General features: G+C 38.9%; 1 protein-coding gene across 1 annotated transcript in view; it reads left to right on the top strand.

Annotated features, from left to right (window-relative positions):
- Positions 1-3,604: 3,604 nt before the first annotated feature.
- LOC120526187 (protein kinase C-binding protein NELL1-like) overlaps positions 3,605-22,216 on the top strand; it is a 1,449,010-nt gene continuing 1,430,398 nt past the window's right edge. The window contains exons 1-2 of the mRNA XM_039749219.1: positions 3,605-4,230; positions 5,327-5,455. Coding sequence (XP_039605153.1) covers positions 4,176-4,230; positions 5,327-5,455 — 184 coding nt within the window. The 5' untranslated portion in view covers positions 3,605-4,175. The remainder of the gene's footprint in view (positions 4,231-5,326; positions 5,456-22,216) is intronic.

Raw genomic sequence — 22,216 nt, 5'->3', positions numbered from 1 at the left:
AATGGTTATCTGAAAAGATGAAGAGTAACCCCATTTATAAAGACAGTGAAAACAGCAGGTAAAGAAAAATGCACTTGAAGGAGTAAAACACTTAACATCAGCCAAAACAAAGAAGAAAAGTGAGGAATCGATCCTTCCACCTAAAGAATAGCCCTGGCCCTCAATCGAACAACGCCTTCTTGGTGCCTTTTGGAATTTGATACTATTGACCTTGAGGAGCGGAAACTGGGAAAGTTGTCTTCTGGCTGTCAAGCACCTAAACTGCGGATGGAAAAGGCGAAGATGTGACAGCGCTCGCTCTCTCTCTTGTCGCGGTTGGTACTGCTTACTATTTTATATATTGTAAAAAGAAAGAGACTTGACACACATAAAAAGGTTTGGGGCAGCCACCCATATATTCCTAGCTGCAAAGGTTTTTTTTTCATTCAGTAATGAAGTTGACTTTAGAGAGTCCAAGACAGAACTGATGAAGGATGGAAAAGATGGTGGTTTTAAGTGGTCAGACAGGAAGTGATGTAGGGTCACCTGAAGTGATGTAGGGTGACCGGAAGTGATGTTTTCCTGCCATCTTTCTGGGTGCCGGAACCTGAAGTGACATTTTTCTGGGCGCCGGAACTGGAAGTGACGTTCTTGGTTCAGATAGGTTTTCCAGCGGCTGGTCTGAAGGGATAACAGGAGAAGGTTTAGTACACCCTGCCCTTTCCCTGGCTTGGCGTGGAATTACCTTTACTTGGTCCACACAACGTCCCCCTACTCGCACGTGTGTGACAATATGTATATATGTATAAATATATTTGCTGTAAACATGGCTGCACTTGGATCCCAATCTGGAGTGTCTTCCCTGTGGTGGGTACTGCAACACAGTAATCAGTGCATTCTCTCAACTTACTACTACTATCTACTACACATAAACATATATACCACGTTTCCCGCTCCTCTCTCATGACCACATTGGTGTCACGTCACCGCCCTATATCTAGCCTGACCGTGTGACCTTTCACTTCAGCCATGTGTACGTCTGGGAGTCTTTTCAGTAGCCTGCTACAGGAAGGTACTCTCTCAACCATTGGCATTGGTTTTGCTCCTTGCTATTTTCGTTATACTGCGACAGTTGTTTCCTAAGCCTTTGTTATTAAATGAACAACAGTAACTTCTTTGTTGATGGGTTTTTGTACAAAGTCATCTCTATTCTGGGATCTGGCAAATGCCTGTTCCTATCAGTGGGTTATTCCTTGACACTTGAAATTGTCTCCAGCAAAACACCTATTCACAACTGCGTCTTTCAAGAAGTATTCCTTTCTCACCGTTTTCCGTTCCTATTCTTATACCACTGTACGCTACGGCAGGCATTGGCTAGGATATTAATATATATATATTGTGGCATGCAGCTGGGGGTGGAGCCCAGCCGGGACGCCCAGGAGGACTGGAGGAGGGCTTGTGCCTCCTCCAGACCACGAGGGGGCGACTGCCCTGGTTGTGTTGGGGGCCATGGGTAGAGGGCATGGAAGCCCAAACCTGTAGGGGCTCGTGGCCACCACCAGGCGGCGCCCCGGTGCCTGAAGAACCCTGGATCTCAGCACTTCCGCCACATCAGGAAGTGCTGGGGGAAGAAGACTGGGCACACCCGGAGGGCTTCCGGGTGCGTAGCCGGCACTTCTGCCACATAGGGGTGTGTCCGCAGGGAATTGCCGGGAAGCAGCTGAAGCCCATCTGGGTTGGGATAAAAGGGGCCACCTCCCTCCGTTCATTAGCAAGAGTTGGGTGGAAGCGGCCAGAAAGGCATTTTGTGACTGTGAGGCCTGGACTTTGGGGGATAGGTGCTGGAGGCACTGGGTTTATGCACTGAATGTATTTCTAAATAGTTTGCAAATAAAGGAGTGTGTTGGGTCAAACAATGATGTCCGCCTGTCTGTGTCCGGGTCCAGTTCCACTATATACTGTATATATATATATATATACTGTATATATATATATATATATATATATATATATATATATATATATATATATAAATGCCGGGTCAGGGTTTATTTATTTGTTTATGAAGTGCACTAATGTCTTTTCTCCCTTCACTGAAAATCACCAGAAGGAAAGGCCACCTAAACCACCAACCAGGTTCCACTTCCGTCTCCAGACCATGCCCTTCTACGGACCTCACTTCCGCCTGTTCCCCATTGGAACCTTTTGTTCCTTCCCACTGCCTAAAAAGCCAACCTTTTGCCTTTCTCCAGTCAGTCAGTGATTTATGTGGGGACGATTCCAGTTCGGAGTGAAGACGATTCTTCATGTCGTCAGTTCGCACACTTCTCTATGGTCCAGGATTTTTCGCGTGATTTTCTGTGTAATAAATTTAATAAGTTATAGCGTAATGAAAATTGCATAATTAGATCTGGACCACCCTATATATTTAGATACACTGTATAGTGTTTAGAATGTTACAACTCTAAATTAGATTAAGTGCATTTAAAAATGAATGCTTTCTCCCCCAGACTGGTGTCCCATTCAGGATTGTTTCTAACCTTTCACCTGATACTGCCAAAACAGGTTTGATCACTCTGTGACCATTTCATCAAAGTGGGCCAGAAAACTAAATAAATGGATGATAAAAATTAAATTATTTAACTGATGCTAAAATGATAAATAAATCACAATTATGAACATGTTTCAACAACTGGAAAGCTAACAACGTCAATAGCTCACCGTGGGTCACGAGGAATACAGCAAGAGGCTCGAATCTTTCAAATCTCTGGTACACACTGCCTTGCATTGATATTTTAAACACTGTAATAACACAGTTGGAGGGCATTCTGCACGTTAATGTGTAAAGGTGCTGGCCTGTAAACCTTACGGATGCTCGTTTAGTCCTCCCCGCCTATTCATTGTGTGACCCTGACAGAGTCACTTAACTTGCGGATGCTCGGGGTTTAGAGATAAGTAACGGTATTCTGGGAAGGAGATTTTCCCCTCTTCTTACTGAATATTAATTGCAGTTTGTGCTTCAAACAGATTATTTTTCATTACGTTAAAGGTTTCTGATTGAAAGCGTTTGTCTAGAAAGCACATAATAGTAAGAATATACATACAACAGCGCAACTTTAATGAGTGAAAATGGAAGCATGAATGAACTCTTTTGAGGTCATGTAAGCTGATGCTTTTCTCTTGATTCCTAAATTTAACAACCATGCTTGTTCTGACTACTTGGAATTGTCTTAGAGAAAATGGGTTGTAATCAAAGATTGCGTCTCTAAGATATGCGAAAGGGAAGGTGTTTATAACTGTTTACTATATGTATTCCTTCTCTAAGTAACAAGTATTAACAATGCAATGCAAATTTGAAAGGTTTGAAAAGACCTCTTAAATATGTTTACTTTGTTTTAACTTCACCTGCTTAAATTCTGTAAGTGGCTCGTGGAGGGTATTTCCTGTAAATATCGTGAATAAGCACAAGCCACGTTTCGTTAAATGGGCTTCATGCGGTAATTAAATGGTTAAGGAGAAACGTTGCTTCTTACGGAATGTCTTTGAATTGCTACCGTGATGTCCTATAGAGATTTCCCTATAGAATCATCTGTAGCCTTCTTGTATCTAGGCTAGTAGAACAGGCTACTATATGCTTCGTGAAACCATCCTGCTGTTAAAGCGGCAGAACGTTACAAAAGCAAAAACGATAAGGCTAATTTTCACGTTGCTACGTGTCTGATTAAAGCGAGGTGCGAACGCATCCCTCCTCATGCGTGCAATATCTAATTACTGCTGCTCGGCTCTGGTCGCTGGTACCTTGAATGGCTCAGTGTCGCGCGTTGACTAAGATGCTGTGGATGGGGGGTGAGGCTGGCATTTTATTGCTTAATTCAGCAGATTACGACAAGCCTACACCTAAAAGACTCTGATTTGGTAAAGAGCCGTGATAAATAAGTTCTTATCGAAGAGACCACGCCCGCGATCTCAAGTGCCTAAAGAGACAAGCCGCTCATCACTGTGCAAAAGGAGACGGTTCCCCTTTAGGAAGAAGGTGGACTGCTCCGTACAGAAGGCTACCACAGCTCAGCGCAGTTTAGAAGGTAGCCACAGAGCGAGTCCTCAAGTTTGGGATTGTGCGACGGAGACATCGCGACGCATCTTTTCCGGATTTTTTTAATTCATTGGAAACTGTGTATAATTTATCGCCATCTGTTATGCAAATGGATTTAATTCTGCTTACCGCGCAACTCCTGCTTTTTGCAGAACCTGGTAAGGATTTGCTATACTTTAAAAAATGTAAGGAGAACAAAATCCTAAGCCACCTGTTCTGAAATTTCGCGTGAAAGATGCTGCCTTAATCTATAGCCAGTTTGTGGCCCGACTATGGTCCAGAGGTAAAATGTCCATTGTCCTGTTTTTCGCAAGATCAGGTGCGTTGTTTTGTCTCTTGCGTTGCTCTTGTAATCGTACAAGAAAAGAAATGTACTCGTAGAATGTAAGCATTTTTAGGCAAAATTCAAATTTTGAAGTAGGGTGTGTGAAACGACACGTCATAAATATCTCTAGATTACACCATTCAATATCACTTTAAAACAGTAAAATGCAGTGGGTCATTTTCAGCGTCATCTTGTTGCGCGATGTTATTAAGTAGGAAATCTTGCAGGAAGTTTCACCTCCTCTGCTTTTTATTCCTATTTTTGATGACATGTTCCACCGTGCGCAACATTCGTCACATCTTTCCAAGTTGTTCCAGTCTTAATTTGTACAAAAAAAACTTTACTTTTTGAACTGTAATTTGTGAATGCAGAAATTTAACATTTGAGAGGACAGAAAAGTTAACAGCGCTTTCAGCTACATACTATATATCAATCAATGCATTCAGTGTCTACTGAATGAAGTCAAAAGCTAAGAACGGGTACGGTGTCATTAGCGGGCTCATCTGAGTTTGAGTATGTAAGAGGAATTCAGAAAGTTTAGTAAAAGCAGTAGGGTTATTTCTATAAAGTAAATAAGATCGCAGGACGAATGAATGAGATGGCCACAGACTGCAAAGTTAAAGGAAGGGAGGCTGTGGTGTTTAACCTCTCCGGTGCCTTTCAGCGATGTAAACACGACCTGGCAAACCGTTCTGTGGCTCTTGCCGCAGCTCCATGGCGACATCGTCCCCGTGGAATGAGCACCGTGGGAATGGAGCATGCCGTTAGGTCGCAAGGAAAACCTTGTTGCAAACTGATGAGTGAAAAAATAAATACATAACAGGAGTAACTTAGAATTAAGAACATTTTGGGTTATTGCATCTGATTTGTTTACACTCCTTTTCCTAAGTGAACACTTAAAATACATGAAGAACAACTTTGTTTTTCAGTTTTAGGGCTCGGAGTGGATCCTGATTTACAAATCGATATCATCACTGAACTGGATTTAATGAATTCCACATATGGAATTACCCAGGTGGCAGGTTTGCACAACAACAGCAAAGCCTTTTTATTCCAAGGTATTTATGACTGAATTACTTTTTCTTGTAGTAACATGAGTTTCTTTTGCTACTGAATATCGTCTTCTGCATGTGTTTATTGTGGTGCCATCCCCTAGTTGTGTTATTATAAATGACAAGTATATCCATTTTGCCCGTTCACATGTTTTATGTCTACGATTCTTGCCGACAAAACAATGTTGTAAAAAGCGGTCTTTTGAGATAAAAATTCCCTTGGAAAAATGCTGATGATCTTCCTCAAGAGGAAACTTCTCAATAAAAAAAATAAAATAAGTGCAGCTCTAGAGATTCATTTGCTATTGAAATTTCCTTAAGAGAAGTAGACGGCTACCATACGTCAAAAGGGCAAGTAAAGTGTCCTCATGACTTGACAGGTGTGTAAATGGTAATATATTTTTAACTATGAATTGCCTTGAGATTTCTATAATGTATGGCATGCACAATTAAATTCCAGCTCTTTTCTCATTAATAAGATGCATACATAATAAGGCTTTTTTGCTGCTTATGGATCATGATGACTATGCTTTTAAAAATAATCATCAAGTTTTCGAGTCTGCAGCTTGAATCTAGTTTTGCAATCAATCAGCCCCGCACAGGGTGACAAATCCAAGAAATTCCCTAAAGTGCCATTGAATAATTACGACACATTTAATTTATCCCATTCAGAAGCTATATCTGTTTTTTTCCTTTTATGTATACTTTAAACGTATTACAGATATTATAACATCATGAATATTTAACAGCACAACCTGTGCTCGACCTCAGTATCACAGCTCATTATTTTTTGAAGAAATCTGTGGTATTGCAAGCTGCAAATAATGCCATATGCTCCTGGGGTAATAGTGTTTTCCAGAAAGTGTTAGATCTTGTCACCAACATTTGTTAAGTTAACTTACAACTAACTTATTAAAAATGTAATAAATTGCCTACCACTGCATCTGTTTTAAAATGTTGAGGAAGCACTTCTGAAATGCAGAATATTACCTTTAGTTTAATTGTATTTAAATGAATGAAGACATTACACTGATTGTTTGGGTTACTTGGGATTAAATCACCAAGCTTAGTGCTTTATTAGTGCATCTAAGTGGTTACTGTATTATTTGTTGTGGTCATGAGGATGCCTGTGGTTTGTTTTAAAGCTCTGTGCCTGTTTCTTAGTGAAAACTGCTGAAGGCTTAGACAGTTACTGACAATGTTCTTCTGGGATTTTAAAAAATCTGAGAAGAGTGCAGTTAGCTTCCTGAGAAATGAACTGAGGAGAGCAAGTGTTAAGAATCTAGCTAGAAAAGGCTGACACACAAACAAAGGCCACTGGGTATGGCATCCCAGCTGATATGTACTTGCTATTTAAAGTGCCATTCTTTTGGGTGTTGTAGCTCCTAGAGATAGTCCTAGATAATGAATCTGTAGCCTCACTAGATTCATGTCACCTGAGGACTTTCAGACTCGTACTCTAGGGTAGCTGCTAACATTTTATAGAGCCATTTAAGTATTATCTTGAAAAGATACTAATTTTATAGTAGTCATCCAATAAGACCCAGTCATGGTCTGTATGGACACTGCTTGCGGGTTCTTCCTATCTCTGGCTGCTCTAATTTCCTTTCACATGTCTGTTAAAATAGATTAACTGTGTTGTGTTGTGTGTGTATGTGTGTGCCTTGCAGTGAATTGATGACCAATCCATGTCTCGTTTCTGACGTGTGTCTGATGTTGCCAGGATAGGCCATGGCCCCTGCTACCCTAAATTGAGCAAGTCTGATAATGTTATATGTGTATTATATGAGCCTGTCATTTGTCCATGGTCAGGTCACAAAACAGGAGGGCTAAAATTCAAGAATTATTTAACAATGGAGACTTTCTATCTAGTATTGATTTTTGTTGAAATGCTGTATAACTTCAAGGATGAATATCTTGTTTTTTTCATTTGACTGGTATGGCCTAACTATATTGTGCTTGATTCTTTTCCCTTTCCGTATTTTATTCTTGTAATTGAGTTTGCCAAGCAAGGCTCAGTGGGACATTTCTTCTGTTTCAGACTCATTTAGTGCCCACAGAAGAATTACATTAAGTGCACTGTACAACAGAAGTCATCCAAGTAACACAGGTTTCTAGACTACAAATTAAGCGATTGCTTTCTGCTTTTCTTGTGCTTATTGAAAATAATGATGATCTCTATTAGTATTATGTTACCAGTCACGTAGATAAAAGTGGATACTAGCTGATTAGGTTAGTGATATCTGTGTTTAAGGGTGACACAGTGGCACGTCCTGAGTCTGAAACCTGAATCTCTCACTGGCGATCTGCAGTGTGGATGTTCTCTCTGCATCTGTGTGCTTAGTGGTGACAGTCAATTGGCCTGAAATGAGTAAGTGAATGTAGGTATGTGCAATGTAATGGACTGGCGCCCAGCCCAGGCTTGGATCCTGTCTTCCACCGAATACCTCTGGTATAGGCTGATTCTACGTGACTCTGAAACTGGATGAAATGAGTTCAAAAAATAGGTGAATTTCCATTTTTATTAAGTGGATAACTAAGTTTATTGTACCTACTGTTCTGATGCTAAGTGTATTGTGCTGTTAATGAGTTTTTTTCTTTTTCTGTGTAAATTTAGTCCCAATTTTTTTCACATGCAATTTTTACAGTGTTTATTTTAATTTGGTTGAATTATTATTTGTGGTTTGATTTGTATTTTTGCACAATTTGTAGAATACCTTACTGAATTCTTTCTACTTGTAAATGAATAGAACAGAAACATGAAAAAGGTTTAAGGCACTAAACGTTACTCCGTTTAATGTCTGGTTATAAATATGCAAGAATAACAAAACAAAATCAAAATACATCACAATTAACATTGCTGATGACTGTTGGCTGCCAGAAAATTTCTTCCTCTCTGGTGTAGAGCTTTCCATTCGGACAGCAGGTCCATAATGACAGCGTAAGTCCTGTGTTTAGGGTTCAAGAAGTGGAACAACAACAACAACAACATTTATTTATATAGCACATTGTCATACAAACAGTAGCTCAAAGTGCTTTACATAATAAAAAATAGAAAAATAAAAGACGCAACAAGAAAACAAAATAAATCAACATTAATTAACATCGAATAAGAGTAAGGTTCAATGGCCAGGGGGGACAGAAAAAACAAAAAAAAAACAAACTCCAGACAGCTGGAGAAAAAAATAAAATCTGTAGGGATTTCAGACCATGAGACCGCCCAGTCCCCCCCTGGAGGAAGCGAAATGGGTGGAACTGACAGTGTACTGGCTTGAAGTGATGTCAGCAGTCTTCTAGCAAGTATTCCTCCATTTTAAAGTACCGGTAAATGGAAATTCCATCATTGTGACATCCATAATTTGTGTTGAACTTAAAGCTGTAAGATAAATCCCAGACATTCATGTGTGTGATACACTAATTAATTTGCTAAAGATGCAGTTTGACTTTACTTGTATTCGAGAAACCTTCAAATGTATAGTTGCATGTATTGCATAGTTGTTGATAGATGATTTTGGAAGGCATAGTTGGAAGCAGACAGTGAACTGCTGTGACAGAAAACCACTAAAAAGAATTTAAAAGATAAAAAGTAATTTAACTCTAGCTTAGGGTGTAGGATATACCTGGAAAATGTTGAAGAATAATAAACTTGTAGTAAATTGATTAATTCTACAAATACATAAGCAAACACTTTGCATTCACTTTTACAGCAACTGGATTTTTTCACTTTCATATTGATAATATAAAGTAATGTGCTGCTGAGATTGTCAGTCCTGGGCAGTTTCAGTGACTCCTTGTTTTCATTATAATAATTTTCTCAATTCAAAGCCTATTGATTCTTGCTATTGGTGGACATATAGTTTAATTTGGTGTCTTTTCCTGTTCATGTTTTACCACATCAGTGATCCATACTAGCATTGATTTTGCTGTTCCTCACTTTTATCATGGTGGCATGCCAAGCTGAATAGACCAGACCAAATCCAAGCTAGTGATATAGTCTCTAAATTATGTTATGGGTCTGTCCCAGGCCTTCTACCAGTAGGTCATGCAGAGTATCCTCCAAAGAAGAGCTTCCTGGCAAGTGAAATCCTAATGAAATGCCAAAACTGCTTCCTCTTGATGGAGAAAATTGGTGCTACTACTCCAATGTCTTTCTGCAATGCTTAGCTCCTCGGAGTATCACCGAGACTAAGCCTAATAATCTTCCTTTTGCCTACTTGTACTCCCAATCTTATTGTTTCATCAACATCAATGGTGCACAACTATAGATAAGAATAAAGATGTAGATTGATCATTTAAATAATTTAAATCTTTGTCTAAGGATTACTTGCATTAACACTATAGTCTAGTACTATGATCACTTTTATTCTTACTCGTGAGCAAGATCTTGAGGTAAATTAATTCTTCTAATACTGAAAAGTGTTCACCTAAATCTACAGAAAACAAGTCTCTTTTGCAGTTCCAATTACCCTCAGGTGAAAATCATGAACTGGATAGTTGACGAGACAGACACCCTCTTTGAATGAACTCCACACCAGGGATAGTGAACATTACTCTTGATCTGCCAATATAGGGAATGAATTACATACACCAAAGGGCCTAGAAGCCTGTGCTATTATAGCACTTATCATTATTGGTTACATGAGCCTAAGCACTGGTCTAGTTGGGGAAAAGCACAATATTTGGGGTGACTATCATTCAGTTTCCATACTGTTAGATACTGTGCCCAAACAAGAAGATGCTGTGTCCAGAGTTGAATATACAGGTAGATACTGCAAGTTATACTCATGCAACTGTCAGAACAGTAGAGAACATCAACATAAATAGACAAAATCAATGGTTTTAGTATTGGTCCTAGATCACCTGGTATTATCTATTTTTCCGTAATTTTGTTTTTCAATACTTGCTCACCTGTGACCACAATATGGCTCCTGGGACTCCAATTGGTTAATGTCTGTAGTAGCTTTATACTATTGCCCTGAACAGAAAAGGTGTGTTACAAATTCAGTAGCTCCTGTCAGTGTCTAAAAAACAAATCCCAAATGTGTGTCCAAGGTTAATTGGCATTAAGAACATCTCTGTTATTACCAGTGCAGAGTCTAGCATTTCCCTGCCACACACACCTGCTCTTGTACCAGACAATAAGATTTGTGCCAACCTCTGTTAGCAACACGTTTAAACATTTTTCACCTTATGGGTCAACTACTCTTAATATTTATTCATGAAATAGCTTGAAGGTGAAATCAGTCAGAGACGGTTGGTAGCAGATCATGGTGTACCTGATCTGTACACATCAGTTAGCTTTTCTTCTTCCAGGACTGTCACAACCTGAGCACAGGACTATACCAGCAGCTGCACGGGTGTGAGCCTTCAATGTTCTAAGGGTAGATACTGTATACTGTAACAAAGCACTTAATGCCATGTTCATAGTGAAGGCAAAAATAGTCAAGCTCAGTCCTCAGTCCTGTATGTTTGTTGCCAGTTGCCATGCATTTGCCTCTGCTTACTTTTTGTCATTCTTGTATTTCTAACTCCTGGTATTCAAATTGGTGAGTGCATGCTATGTGAAGCTTTTTTAACAAGAAATCTTAGATCTTTAATGTTATTTTGATATTGGGCTAAAATGTTTTGCCATAAACGTTTACTATTTAATTAACAGTACACCAGTAGCTCTTTCTTTATACAGTTTCAGATAAAGGAGGCACACAAGCCTTTGTGGAGCTGCTTTATATGACCTTTGTATCGAGGCCACGATATTTGCTGGAACAACATTCCAATCTGTTCCGACCCAATTTAAACACAAATCATAACCTTTTCCCAATGCACTTGAAGACAGGATTGGTCACCTGTCATTTCTCCTCAAATATCCGCGTGAGGTCAAAGAGTATGACTTAAAGATGGTCTATAGCCTTGCCACTCCAGAGTATTTTAATTACCGTAATGACTTCTGTCAAAGCAATGGACCCAGTTCCAGCAAATAATTCAGGCACTGCTTCTTTTAAGGAGAGCATATCAATCAGATTTTGAAGCTTCTCAGAGTTCTCTCTCTACCACTCAGCTGTATCCCCAGCAGAGGTCAACATTTCCCCACACTTGCTGAGAAAAACCTTTGTGATTTTTCCATCCACCCTTCCTAACATATCAAATGGTTTGCAGAAGCCCATAGAGACCTCCTGAAAGTCAACTACACCTCTCCGGGACCAAGCTGGTTGCTGGTTTAGTGACTTACTGTGTATCTCTAATTATCACTATCAACTTTCTTTTGCTCCATATCAAAGTTGGTTTAAGTGAGTGTATGTGTTAAAAAATAATAATACTCTATGTGTCAATCTAAAAATTGAAAGGATGTTCAACCCAAGATATGACAGCTTAGCCGAGTGACTAAGGCATTTAGCTATTAACTGTTAAGACTGCAGATTTAAACCTCCACTGCTGACTCATTGCATGGCCCTTAATTTGGTCCTGCTCACATTGTGCCTACTGTAAAGGGAGCGTACCAGGTTGCATAAAATGTTCCATTAATTATTATAAACCATGTGTGTGCCTGTGTGTGTGTATAAAAATAGAATGAAATATAAAGTCTAAAGGAATAGATTAACCTTCATGAATTCGTAAAAGTAAAATAAATCATTAATTAAGTGCTGGCCTCTTTTAGCCAGAAGGTCTTTGAACCTTCCTCAAACACTCCATGTCCATACTCTTTCACTGCACAGGGAGTTTAGCATCCGTGGTACCTACCAGGCTACCTGTCTTCCAGAGCCATGGAGGAGCATTTTCTTTTTCCTCCCAGGTCATTGTCCCATCTTTTTTTAGAGGGTGCCTTTGTGTCTTGCCTTTTCGGAGCTTCGACTGGAAACAAAGAATATACTGGCATCTGATGGAAGTCTTTGTTTTGCAGTAGGTTCACAACATGCCTGTGCTCAATCAGTGCATGTCCCCTGTCTCACCTTGGGCATTGCTGGACCTGGCCATTTACTTGTGCCACCCTTTCCTGCTTGCTGTCCCCTGCTCCTTGAGCCACCCAGCACATTATTATTCTTGTTTGGAAAGTATAGTGCGTCTAAAATAAATCTTGAAAGTTTCTGCACTCTAAGAAAAGGTTAGCCTTATGTTCTGGAGGATTATTATTCAGTAACGATGCAATGGCAGCGCTGGGAATATTGCACATACTAATCAGCACTGTGTCCTGAAATAACCTCAGCAAAACCTTTTTTTTTCTTTTTTTGACAATTTTCAGTATTTTTAGTGCTTGAGGCTGCAACCAAAAGTGTCTCCTTACTGTCTCAATTTAGAGCCTCTTAAATGGAATACTATAATTCTCACTTGCTTGCCCCTTTGACAGCTTGCTAAAGGATTGACACCCACGATAAGATTTTTTTTTTTCTCTCCGTGAGTGTTGCTTTCATTCACTCTGCTCACTTCAGCATGCACAGCTTTCAGTTTAATAGAAAAAGTACCCCCTTCAAAGGGAATCTGTTTCCTTTGCAACTTTCACTTGTGGCTCCTGCAGATACACTATTGTATGTTTTAGCTTTGTTGTGCATGGCAAAAGTACAGTGGAGCAGAGTAACATGTGGTAGAGATTTTCAAATGAAAGCTCATTTCGGATACAAAAAAATGACAGCTCAGAAGGGATAGTGAGCAGGCTATTAGTATCCGAGGCACGTTGGCTGTCACTGAACTCTCTGCAACGGATGCTATCAAACTTTCCATATTTTATTCATGAGTTGTGGGCTGTTCTGATAAGGCATGTGAATCAGTACACTCAAGGATTATAGTATACGTAATATTTGCAAAAATATTTATGTTTTTGATTGTTTAAGAATAGCTGTAAACATGGGCCGCTGTCTAGGACACAGTGTCTGGGCTCAGTTTATGTGGATAGTACTACACACATTCCTTTTATTTAAACATTAAAAGTTCTGCCCCATTTTGTCTTCAATCTTTAATATTGATTATAAAAAATATAATGAAGCACATGTGTGTCCAGATATGATTTATGGAATTTTAATATAAAACAGCCTTAAATTAAACTGAAGTACATTTTTATTTAACACAAAAAGGAGCAATAACACAAACATGCACACATTAAGGGGGTCCTTTTAGTAGATTAGGTGAACTTAACAGAACTATCATTGAGGTAGGACAATTTAATTAAACTAATTCCATAAAAGTTAAAAGATAAAATGAATATTTAACTGTCATGCATGTAGTAAAAGCATACATTCTGTGAAACACTAGGCACACATTTGGACCCTTTTAATCGAAATGTAGAAATTATTTAATGATCAGTTTAGAAGGAAGACATTCTAGAACAGAGCTTACATGGAGAACATCCCAGCTGAAGTGGACAATTTTGATTTGGATTTAAAATAAAATTTAGAGTTGCTGACATGTTCTCTTGATGATTTTCTCCTTCAGGAAAAAGATGTTGACCATGGTCCTCAAACAAGAGATTTAGCAGCTTTAACTAATGTAAAATTTAAGAATTATTTTAAATGGTATTGTTAAATTATGTTTTTATTCTATAAAAATATTGTAGCCTCATGCTATGTAGAAAAGCTTTCTTTGGCAGAGAAGAAGCCCTGATGACACATCCTTTTTTTTTTTAATTGCATTGTATTTGAAATCAGTGCTAACTTTGCAGTGCTACTGAGCAGAGATTTTTTTTTTGCAAGTTTCAAGAAATTAATTTCTTGTTAAAGGTAAAAAACTCCTCCCTTACATGTTAATTATTAATTATTTTGTCTTAGTTGTTTGACATATTATTTTAAATACTTTCACCTGATCAAAATAAAGACTATCTGTGCAAATGCTTCCACAAAGTGACACATGCAGATTCAAGAGAGCTATAGGTTAGTTTAACTCCTTTGACAGAATTAATTCTTCCATTCCTACAATCATCTTCCCTGAAAATGAAATTGGAAAGTCTAAAATAATACATTGATTTGTGTATGAATGCCCTAGTTGCTACTGAGGTCTGGTCCTTAAAGGTTTCTGTTAATAATTTTGGTGAATGTTTCTTCAAGAAAATGAGCTTATGTTTAACCATATCTGAATGTGCACACAGTAGTTTTGGATTTAGTGAAAAATTGTAACTGTATGGCTAATGGTTGAGGTCACAGATACTATGATCCAAGATTTAACCCTTTCTCGCTTAATAGGTAGCTGGAAGATTGTAACATGTATCTTCTTCTTCTTCTTACAGCTGCTCCCGTTAGGGGTTGCCACAGCGGATCATCTTCCGCCATATCTTTCTGTCCTCTGCATCTTGTTCTGTTACACCTATCATCTGCATGTACTCTCTCACCACATCCATAAACCTTCGCTTAGGCCTTCCTCTTTTCCTCTTCCCTAGCAGCTCTATCCTTAGCATCCTTCTCCCTATATACCCAGAATCTCTCCTCTGCACATGTCCAAACAAATGCAATCTCATCTTTCTGACTTTGTCTCTCAACCGTCCAACTTGAGCTGACCCTCTAATGTACTCATTTCTAATCCTGTTAATCCTCGTCAGGCCCAATGCAAATCTTAGCATCTTTAACTCTGCCACCTCCAGCTTTGTCTCCTGCTTTCTGGTCAGGGTCACTGTCTCCAACCCATATAACATAGCTGGTCTCACTACCGTCCTGTAGACCTTCCCTTTCAGTCTTGCTGATACCCATCTGTCACAAATCACTCCTGACACTCTTCTCCACCCATTCCACCCTGCCTGCGCTCTCATTTTCACCTCTCTTCCACAATCCCCATTACTCTGTACTGTTGATCCCAAGTATTTAAACTCATCCACCTTCTCCAACTCTACTCCCTGCATCCTCACCATTCCACTGACCTCCCTCTCATTTACACACATGTATTCTGTCTTGTTCCAACTGACCTTCATTCCTCTCCTTCCTAGAGCATATCTCCACCTCTCCAGGGTCTCCTTAACCTGCTCCCTACTATCACTACAGATCTCAATGTCATCAGCAAACATCATAGTCCATGGGGTCTCCTGTCTAATCTTGTATGTCAACCTGTCCATCACCATTGCAAATAAGAAAGGGCTCAGAGCTGATCCCTGATGTAATCCCACCTCCAACTTGAATGCATCTGATTCATTATCTCCACATCATCCAACCCCTTATCTCTCGCGTTCTCTTCATTCATTAGCCTCTCAAAGTACTCTTTCCATCTGCTCAACACACTCTCCTCACTTGTGAGTACGTTTCCATCTGTATCCTTTATCACCCTAACCTGCTGCACATCTTTCCTAGCTTGGCCCCTCTGTCTAGCCAATCGGTACAGGTCCTTTTCTCCCTCCTTAGTGTCCAACCTGTCATACAACTCATCATACACCTTTTCTTTAGCCTTCGCCACGTCTCTCTTCACCTTGTGCCTTATCTTCTTGTACTCTTGTCTACTTTCTGCATCTCTCAGACTATCCCACTTCTTCTTTGCCATCCTCTTCCTCTGTAAACTCTCCAGTATTTCCTCATTCCACCGCCAGGTTTCCTTTTCCTCCTACCTCTTTCCAGATGTCACACCAAGTACCCTTCTTGCAGTCACCCTTACTACATCTGCTGTAGTTTCCCAGCTGTCTGGTAACTCTTCACTGCCACCCAGTGCCTGTCTCACCTAATCCCTAAACTCAACCTTGCAGTCTTCCTTTTTCAACTTGCACCATTTGATCCTTGGCTCTGCCCTCACTCTCTTCCTCTTCTTGATCTCCAGCATCATCCTACAGACCACCATCATATGCTGCTTAACTACATTTTCCCCTGCCACCACTTTGCAGTCTTCAATCTCCTTCAGATCAACTCTTCTGCATAGGATGTAATCTACCTGTGTGCATCTTCCTCCACTCTTGTACGTAACCCTATGTTCCTCCCTCGTCTTAAAATACGTTTTTACCACAGCCATGTCCATCCTTTTGGCAAAATCCACTATCCTCTGACCTTCTTCATTCCTCTCCTTGACACCATACCTACCCATCACCTCCTCATCTCCACTGTTCCGTTCACCAACATGCCCAGTGAAATCCGCTCCAATCACCACTTTCTGTCCCTTGGGTACACTGTTCATCACTTCATCCAACTCACTCCAAAAATCTTCTTCCTCACCCATTGCACACCCAACTTGCGGTGCATATGCACTAACAACATTCATCATCACACCTCCAATTTCCAGCTTTGTAATCATTACTCTGTCTGACACTCTTTTCTCCTCAAACACTCTTGACATACTGTTCCTTCAGAATAACCCCTACTCCATTTCTCCTCCCATCCACACCATGATAGAACAATTTGAATTCACCTTCAATCCACCTGGCCTTACTCCCCTTCCATTTAGTCTCTTGCACGCACAATATATCAACCTTCCTTCTCTCCATCATATCTGCTAACTCTCTCCCCTTACCAGTCATACTGCCAACATTCAAACGTTCCTACCCTCAGTTCCACTCTTTACTTTCCTCCTCTCCTCCTGCCTCCGGATATGTCTCCCCCCTCTTCTTCTCCTTCTTCTTCTTTGGCCATCAGTAGCCCAATTTCCACCAGCACCCTGTTGGCTAACAGTACTGGTGGTGGTCGTCGTTTTAACCCGGGGCTCAACCGATCCGGTATGGAAATTTGTATTGTTGTCCGAATTTTGATTTGGCAAAATTTTACACCGGATGCCCTTCCTGACGTAACCCTCCCCATTTATCCGGGCTTGGGACCTGCACAAAGAAACACACTGGTTTGTACATCCCCTGTGGCTTTTTTGGAAGATTGTAACGTGTGAAATCAAATGATAGAACCTGACATAATGTGTTTTAAGTCTTATTTTGGCACTCCCCTCTCTACCATGTTCATGTTTTTGACCAACGAAAATCCAAAAAGTAATTGTAACATCATGAATTGTAATAATTTCAGAACATACTGTGCAAGTTATGTCAAAAAAAGATATTGCATTTGTTATAAAAGATATATAAAATAGTTAACAATGTAATGTGTACCAGTGATCATTTCAAAAAGGTATTCTGTTTTTCCAGGAAAAAATAAAAACTTTGCTATATAGCAGCAGCAGCAGCAGCAGCAGACATGTTTGTCATATTCAGCACTTGCTAGAATAGCATTGGTTTTGCTTAATCTGTAAAGCACTCAAACTGTCAGCCGTGTAAAACAAGAGCAGCTTTACAGGACCATCTGACAGACCTTCTTCTGCTTAAGCATACACTTTACATTTTCTTACAAACTGAGTTCAATGAAGGAATAGTTTTATTTGTTTCTGGGTTGTTCTATGTGGTTCCTGCGTATGTGCGGCACACACACATTCCTCTACTGCTCATTTTCCTTTTACTTTCTCACTGTCTTGTTCAGTGCTGTTCAGACAGTCCTAGGAGAGCCATGGTGTCTGCAGATTTTCCCTCTTCCTGTGCTTCATGAAAAATGAGCTCATTATCATATTAAATGAACCAATTACCAGCTCATCCCAGTTTGGAAGCTGTAGGTTGTTTCCGAATGACACAGAAAAGCTAGTCTCTTTGGTTCTCCAGGGGCTGAATCAAGTCCATATAATAAGCTCTATCTTTTATGCAGAGACACTGCATGGGACCTGAAGAAGAGACTAGCACAGAACATTTGAATAGGCCTTTTTATATTCCTTCAGATTTTGCTGGATTGGGTTAGCCTTGTAGGCATCCAGGGTTAAGGGCTTTTTTGGTTTACATTAACCTCCTAATTTTGAAACCGTATGGAACTCAAATTGAATTTTATTGAAGATAAAGCGTATATAATATACTGTATACCAGTATGAGATGAAATGTAGTCCACTACCAGTTTGCTGACTGTTTATGTATTCCAAACTAAATTGACCCACTTTCAAGTTTATAAGGCGTACTTCAAAGTCCATTTTATGTACAATCAAATACATATTTATAATTAAGCTCTGAAGACTTCAAAGAACCCAAATAGCGCATTTTCAATTTAGGAAGTAATCTGTATAAAATGATTAAAAACTTCCTGCTCATTTATTACATCTGCTGGTCTGGTTTTATCTACTTTCTTTATGAGCCATGTACAGCTTTGTTAAACAAAGTTCTAAACAAATACAGTTGCTTTTATTAATACTTTTATCTGTTTGTTCCTTAAACAAAATGGCTTGCCTTAATGAAATGTTTAATTAATACTATGCTAGCATTTAAATTGTAGCAGTTGCTTATTATAAAAAGTATAAAAGTGTCTGATTTTTTATTAGTATAGTTACACAAAACCAGAGTTGAATAGCCAATGTTTGTGTGGAGTGGGTGTATTTGTATTCAAATCTACAGTTCATTCTCCAGTCCAAAAATATAATAATCCATCCATTGATCTGTCCATCTTCTTAACCTGTTTATTCAGGGCAAGGTTGTGCTACAGGTAGAGCCAATTCCAGCAATCATTAGGTGCAAGGCACAAAAATTCCCCAGGCAGGGTGACATTAAGGTATAACCTTCTTGTGTAATTATATTATCTGTTGAGTTTGCAACTAATTTTAGATTTGGAATTGAATCTGTGGACTTTGCCTTTTGTCTTGGTTATAAAAAGAAATAACTGATCAATGCAAATTGAGTAAGCTGCCATTAATACTAGGTAAGAAAACCAAGTCTTGTTTCTTTGTAGGTATATTGAACAGATTCATCTGATTCCAAAGATACCATAACTTTATGTCAAAGTGCTGACTTTGTGGCATTGGGCTAGTGGCCTGTCTAAGGGTGGCAGTTGGTGTTGGCTCCTCTGTTTCCATATAATGTTTGGGGCAAAAATGTATTTGGATTAAAGTATTTAATTTGCAATGGTAACAGTCAAAGTTGATTTTGTCCTTATTTCATGATAAACATACTAGAGTATCTAATTGGTATAAATATATGCTCAAGCTTATGCACATTATTTTAAAGTCTCTTGTGTCATTTTTAGTGCAGATATCATACACTCTGATCTGTTCTACTTACATTATTTTTTTTTTTTAAAAGCCCCATATGCAAAACAACTTGAAAGGACAACCCATTTCCCATTCACATTTTTACCTACAAGTTTGTAGCCAATTTTTTTATAGAGTGTGCTCTATAAAGTGACACTGTGAGCAGCCAGACTCCTAAATGGATAATCATGAATGAATGATTTACTGGCAGGTTTTTATCAGTCATTTCGGCAAACCTTCCTGTTAGAAGAAGTTATTTAGTAAGATATGCAAGTTATAATAGCAGTAGCAAGTCTACAGAAGTTTAACTTTAAAAGGATTTGGCAAAATCAGGGAAACATGCTGAAATTGTGCTGTTTCCTGCCTTGTGCAACATGTTTCTTGGAAAAGCTCTGCATCCCAAAACCCTAAATTTGATTACATGTGTTTGAGATTATTTTCAGTACTTTAAAAAAAAATATCACAAATGTACTGATTGGCTCATGATTGATCTGTTAGTTATATTAGAATACTGCTTGCAGTACTTTCATCAAACTAGCTTGTTGAGGATATTGTTTCACCTTATCCCCAATTATTTGTCCGAGTTATGCACTAGGCTGGTTCTTCTGACATAAAGTTATAGCAGTACTGTTAAAAAAATATGCTGTATTATGCCAGAGGATCCTGCAATATATTCATAATGATAAATTCTCTTGTTTAGATTTTGGTTCAATTTGAATGATGCTTGGTTTTTGGAAAAAGAAGATGCTTGTGAAACATTATGTAGCACTGGATTGAGAATGGATCGCTCTCAGACCCTTAATTTGTCAGTTTTTGAAGCCTTATCTGGCCACAAAATTAAGTTCTTTACTCTCTATCCTTCTCCTCTGTCACTCCACCACTATACTTTCCCATTAAATTTAATACTGTCTATCCAATATCTCTTTCGCTTCTTCTCGTTATTTTTTTAATTAAAGTCATACTTTCCAAATTTTGGCCTGTTGTTTTCATATGCTTCCAGAACTTGAGAAACATCTTGGCATCTGTTTAGTTTAGAATTAACACTCACCCATCTTCCTTAACGTTTCATATTGGTGACAATCAAATTCTTTCCACCTCGCATGTGTTGTTAACACTTTTCTAAGTTTATGACCACTCAGGGCTTGCAATGTTCCAATTACTATGGTCCAGATTTTCTGTCCCCTCCATCTTCTTTCATTTTCTTTTCCCAACACAGAACAGTTCTTAAGGCAAATTGTATCCTGTTTTCCTCTTTTCTTTTTTTGCCAATCTCATGGTGGAAATCTACTGACTATCTCTCCATTTATCTGTGGGAAACACCTTTGTTTAATCTGTTGTGCAGCTCTATGAATCATCCAGCTACAATATAGAGAATTATACGTCTGTTATGTGATTGGTTAGGAGCGTTTTGGCAGAAGGATGGTGTCATTATCCCAGAGCTTTTCTCCAATCTGTTCTAGTCAGTGCTCTTTACCAACGAGTGAGTGGGAAGACGGTTTTTCAGTTCAGAATCCACTCCACTCGACCTGAATAAACTTCATTTTCTGCACTATTGTCATTTTCAGGAAGTATTACTTTAACAATCTTATGTTATGGACATTATTGATATGTGACTGGAAACTTTCAGGGGTGCCCTTTGGCCCTTATTGAAGCCATTTGTTTCAGAGACACTGTCATCTTTCTTCTCAATGAAAATGTGAGATTACAGATTTTCGATGCCTTCACTACAGACAACACAGGGCAATTAACACATGAAAATAATTTCTAGGTAACATATACCATTAATTGACAAAAGGAAGACAGTATGCATGCCTTTGCTTATTTACACACAAATGCCTGTACTCACTCCTGACAACATTCTACTTTACTATAGTTTTTTTAGTTAGCCATATGCTGCTTTGTAAATGGTAGTATATGTACAGGCCATTCCTAGACCAGAGTGGCTGCAGGTTGTTTCTTAGTTTAAAGCCAATTATTGTAGCTAAGTCAACTGTTCTACACAAGCAATGTTATTTAGTTGACTTGCTTCTGAACATTTTGAATCGTTAATCTCTTCTTTTAGTCATGTTTTAGTCTTTTAACACTTCACAATACAAAACTAATTGAGCCTATAGTGGAGGAGATTTCAGGCCAAGGCTCATTGGCAGGGAACAGAGAGACCAGAATCATGATGACAAAGAGAGAGACAGAAGGGAGGTGATGGAGGAGAACAGGTAGGTGAGCCATCACACATAATAAACAAAAATATCCATCAATAGGTAAGAGAACCAGAATTTAGTTTATTTTTTATGTATTGATCCTTCCCTGTAGATAATCTACAGTATTTTCTGATTAAATGCAGTATTATTTATTGTTTGTGGCTCATGCTTGGTACTCATGGTGTAGGGGAATCCATTTACAGCCTGCAGAATTCCAAAATGAAATATATTTTGGAGCATGTCCACATTTAATTACCTGCACTTTTTTTATTGTAACTGTTTTATTTTTGGCTTCTTTATAGTGGTTTTTCATACAGACAGATCATTTAGGAAGCATTGGCATCCCTGATGGAAATCTTGGCATTTGTTCTTAGCATCATGAAATTATCTCTGGTGCCGATATGAATTATTTGTCCACATTAGATTATTCAGGATTAATTAAATTTATTATATTAATTGTGAGACTGGGTTCTTTGTGACTTTAAAGGACAGGTAGATTTGGTTTTTGGAGCAGATTACCAGTTAGTGTAGCAGTTTTAGATGTGGGCACAGTATTTTTTATTGCTTTTATGTTTCTCTTCAAATCACTGGCTAAACAGGTATTTGGAAGTGTATTCTAGGTTCTAGAAAAGGCCCTTTGTACCTCTTTCTT

The sequence above is a fragment of the Polypterus senegalus genome, chromosome 1 (genome assembly GCF_016835505.1).
Source record: "Polypterus senegalus isolate Bchr_013 chromosome 1, ASM1683550v1, whole genome shotgun sequence".
Taxonomy (NCBI): Eukaryota; Metazoa; Chordata; class Cladistia; order Polypteriformes; family Polypteridae; genus Polypterus; species Polypterus senegalus.
The sequence above is the reverse complement of the archived record's forward strand: the minus strand, read 5'-3'. Positions and strand labels throughout refer to the sequence as shown.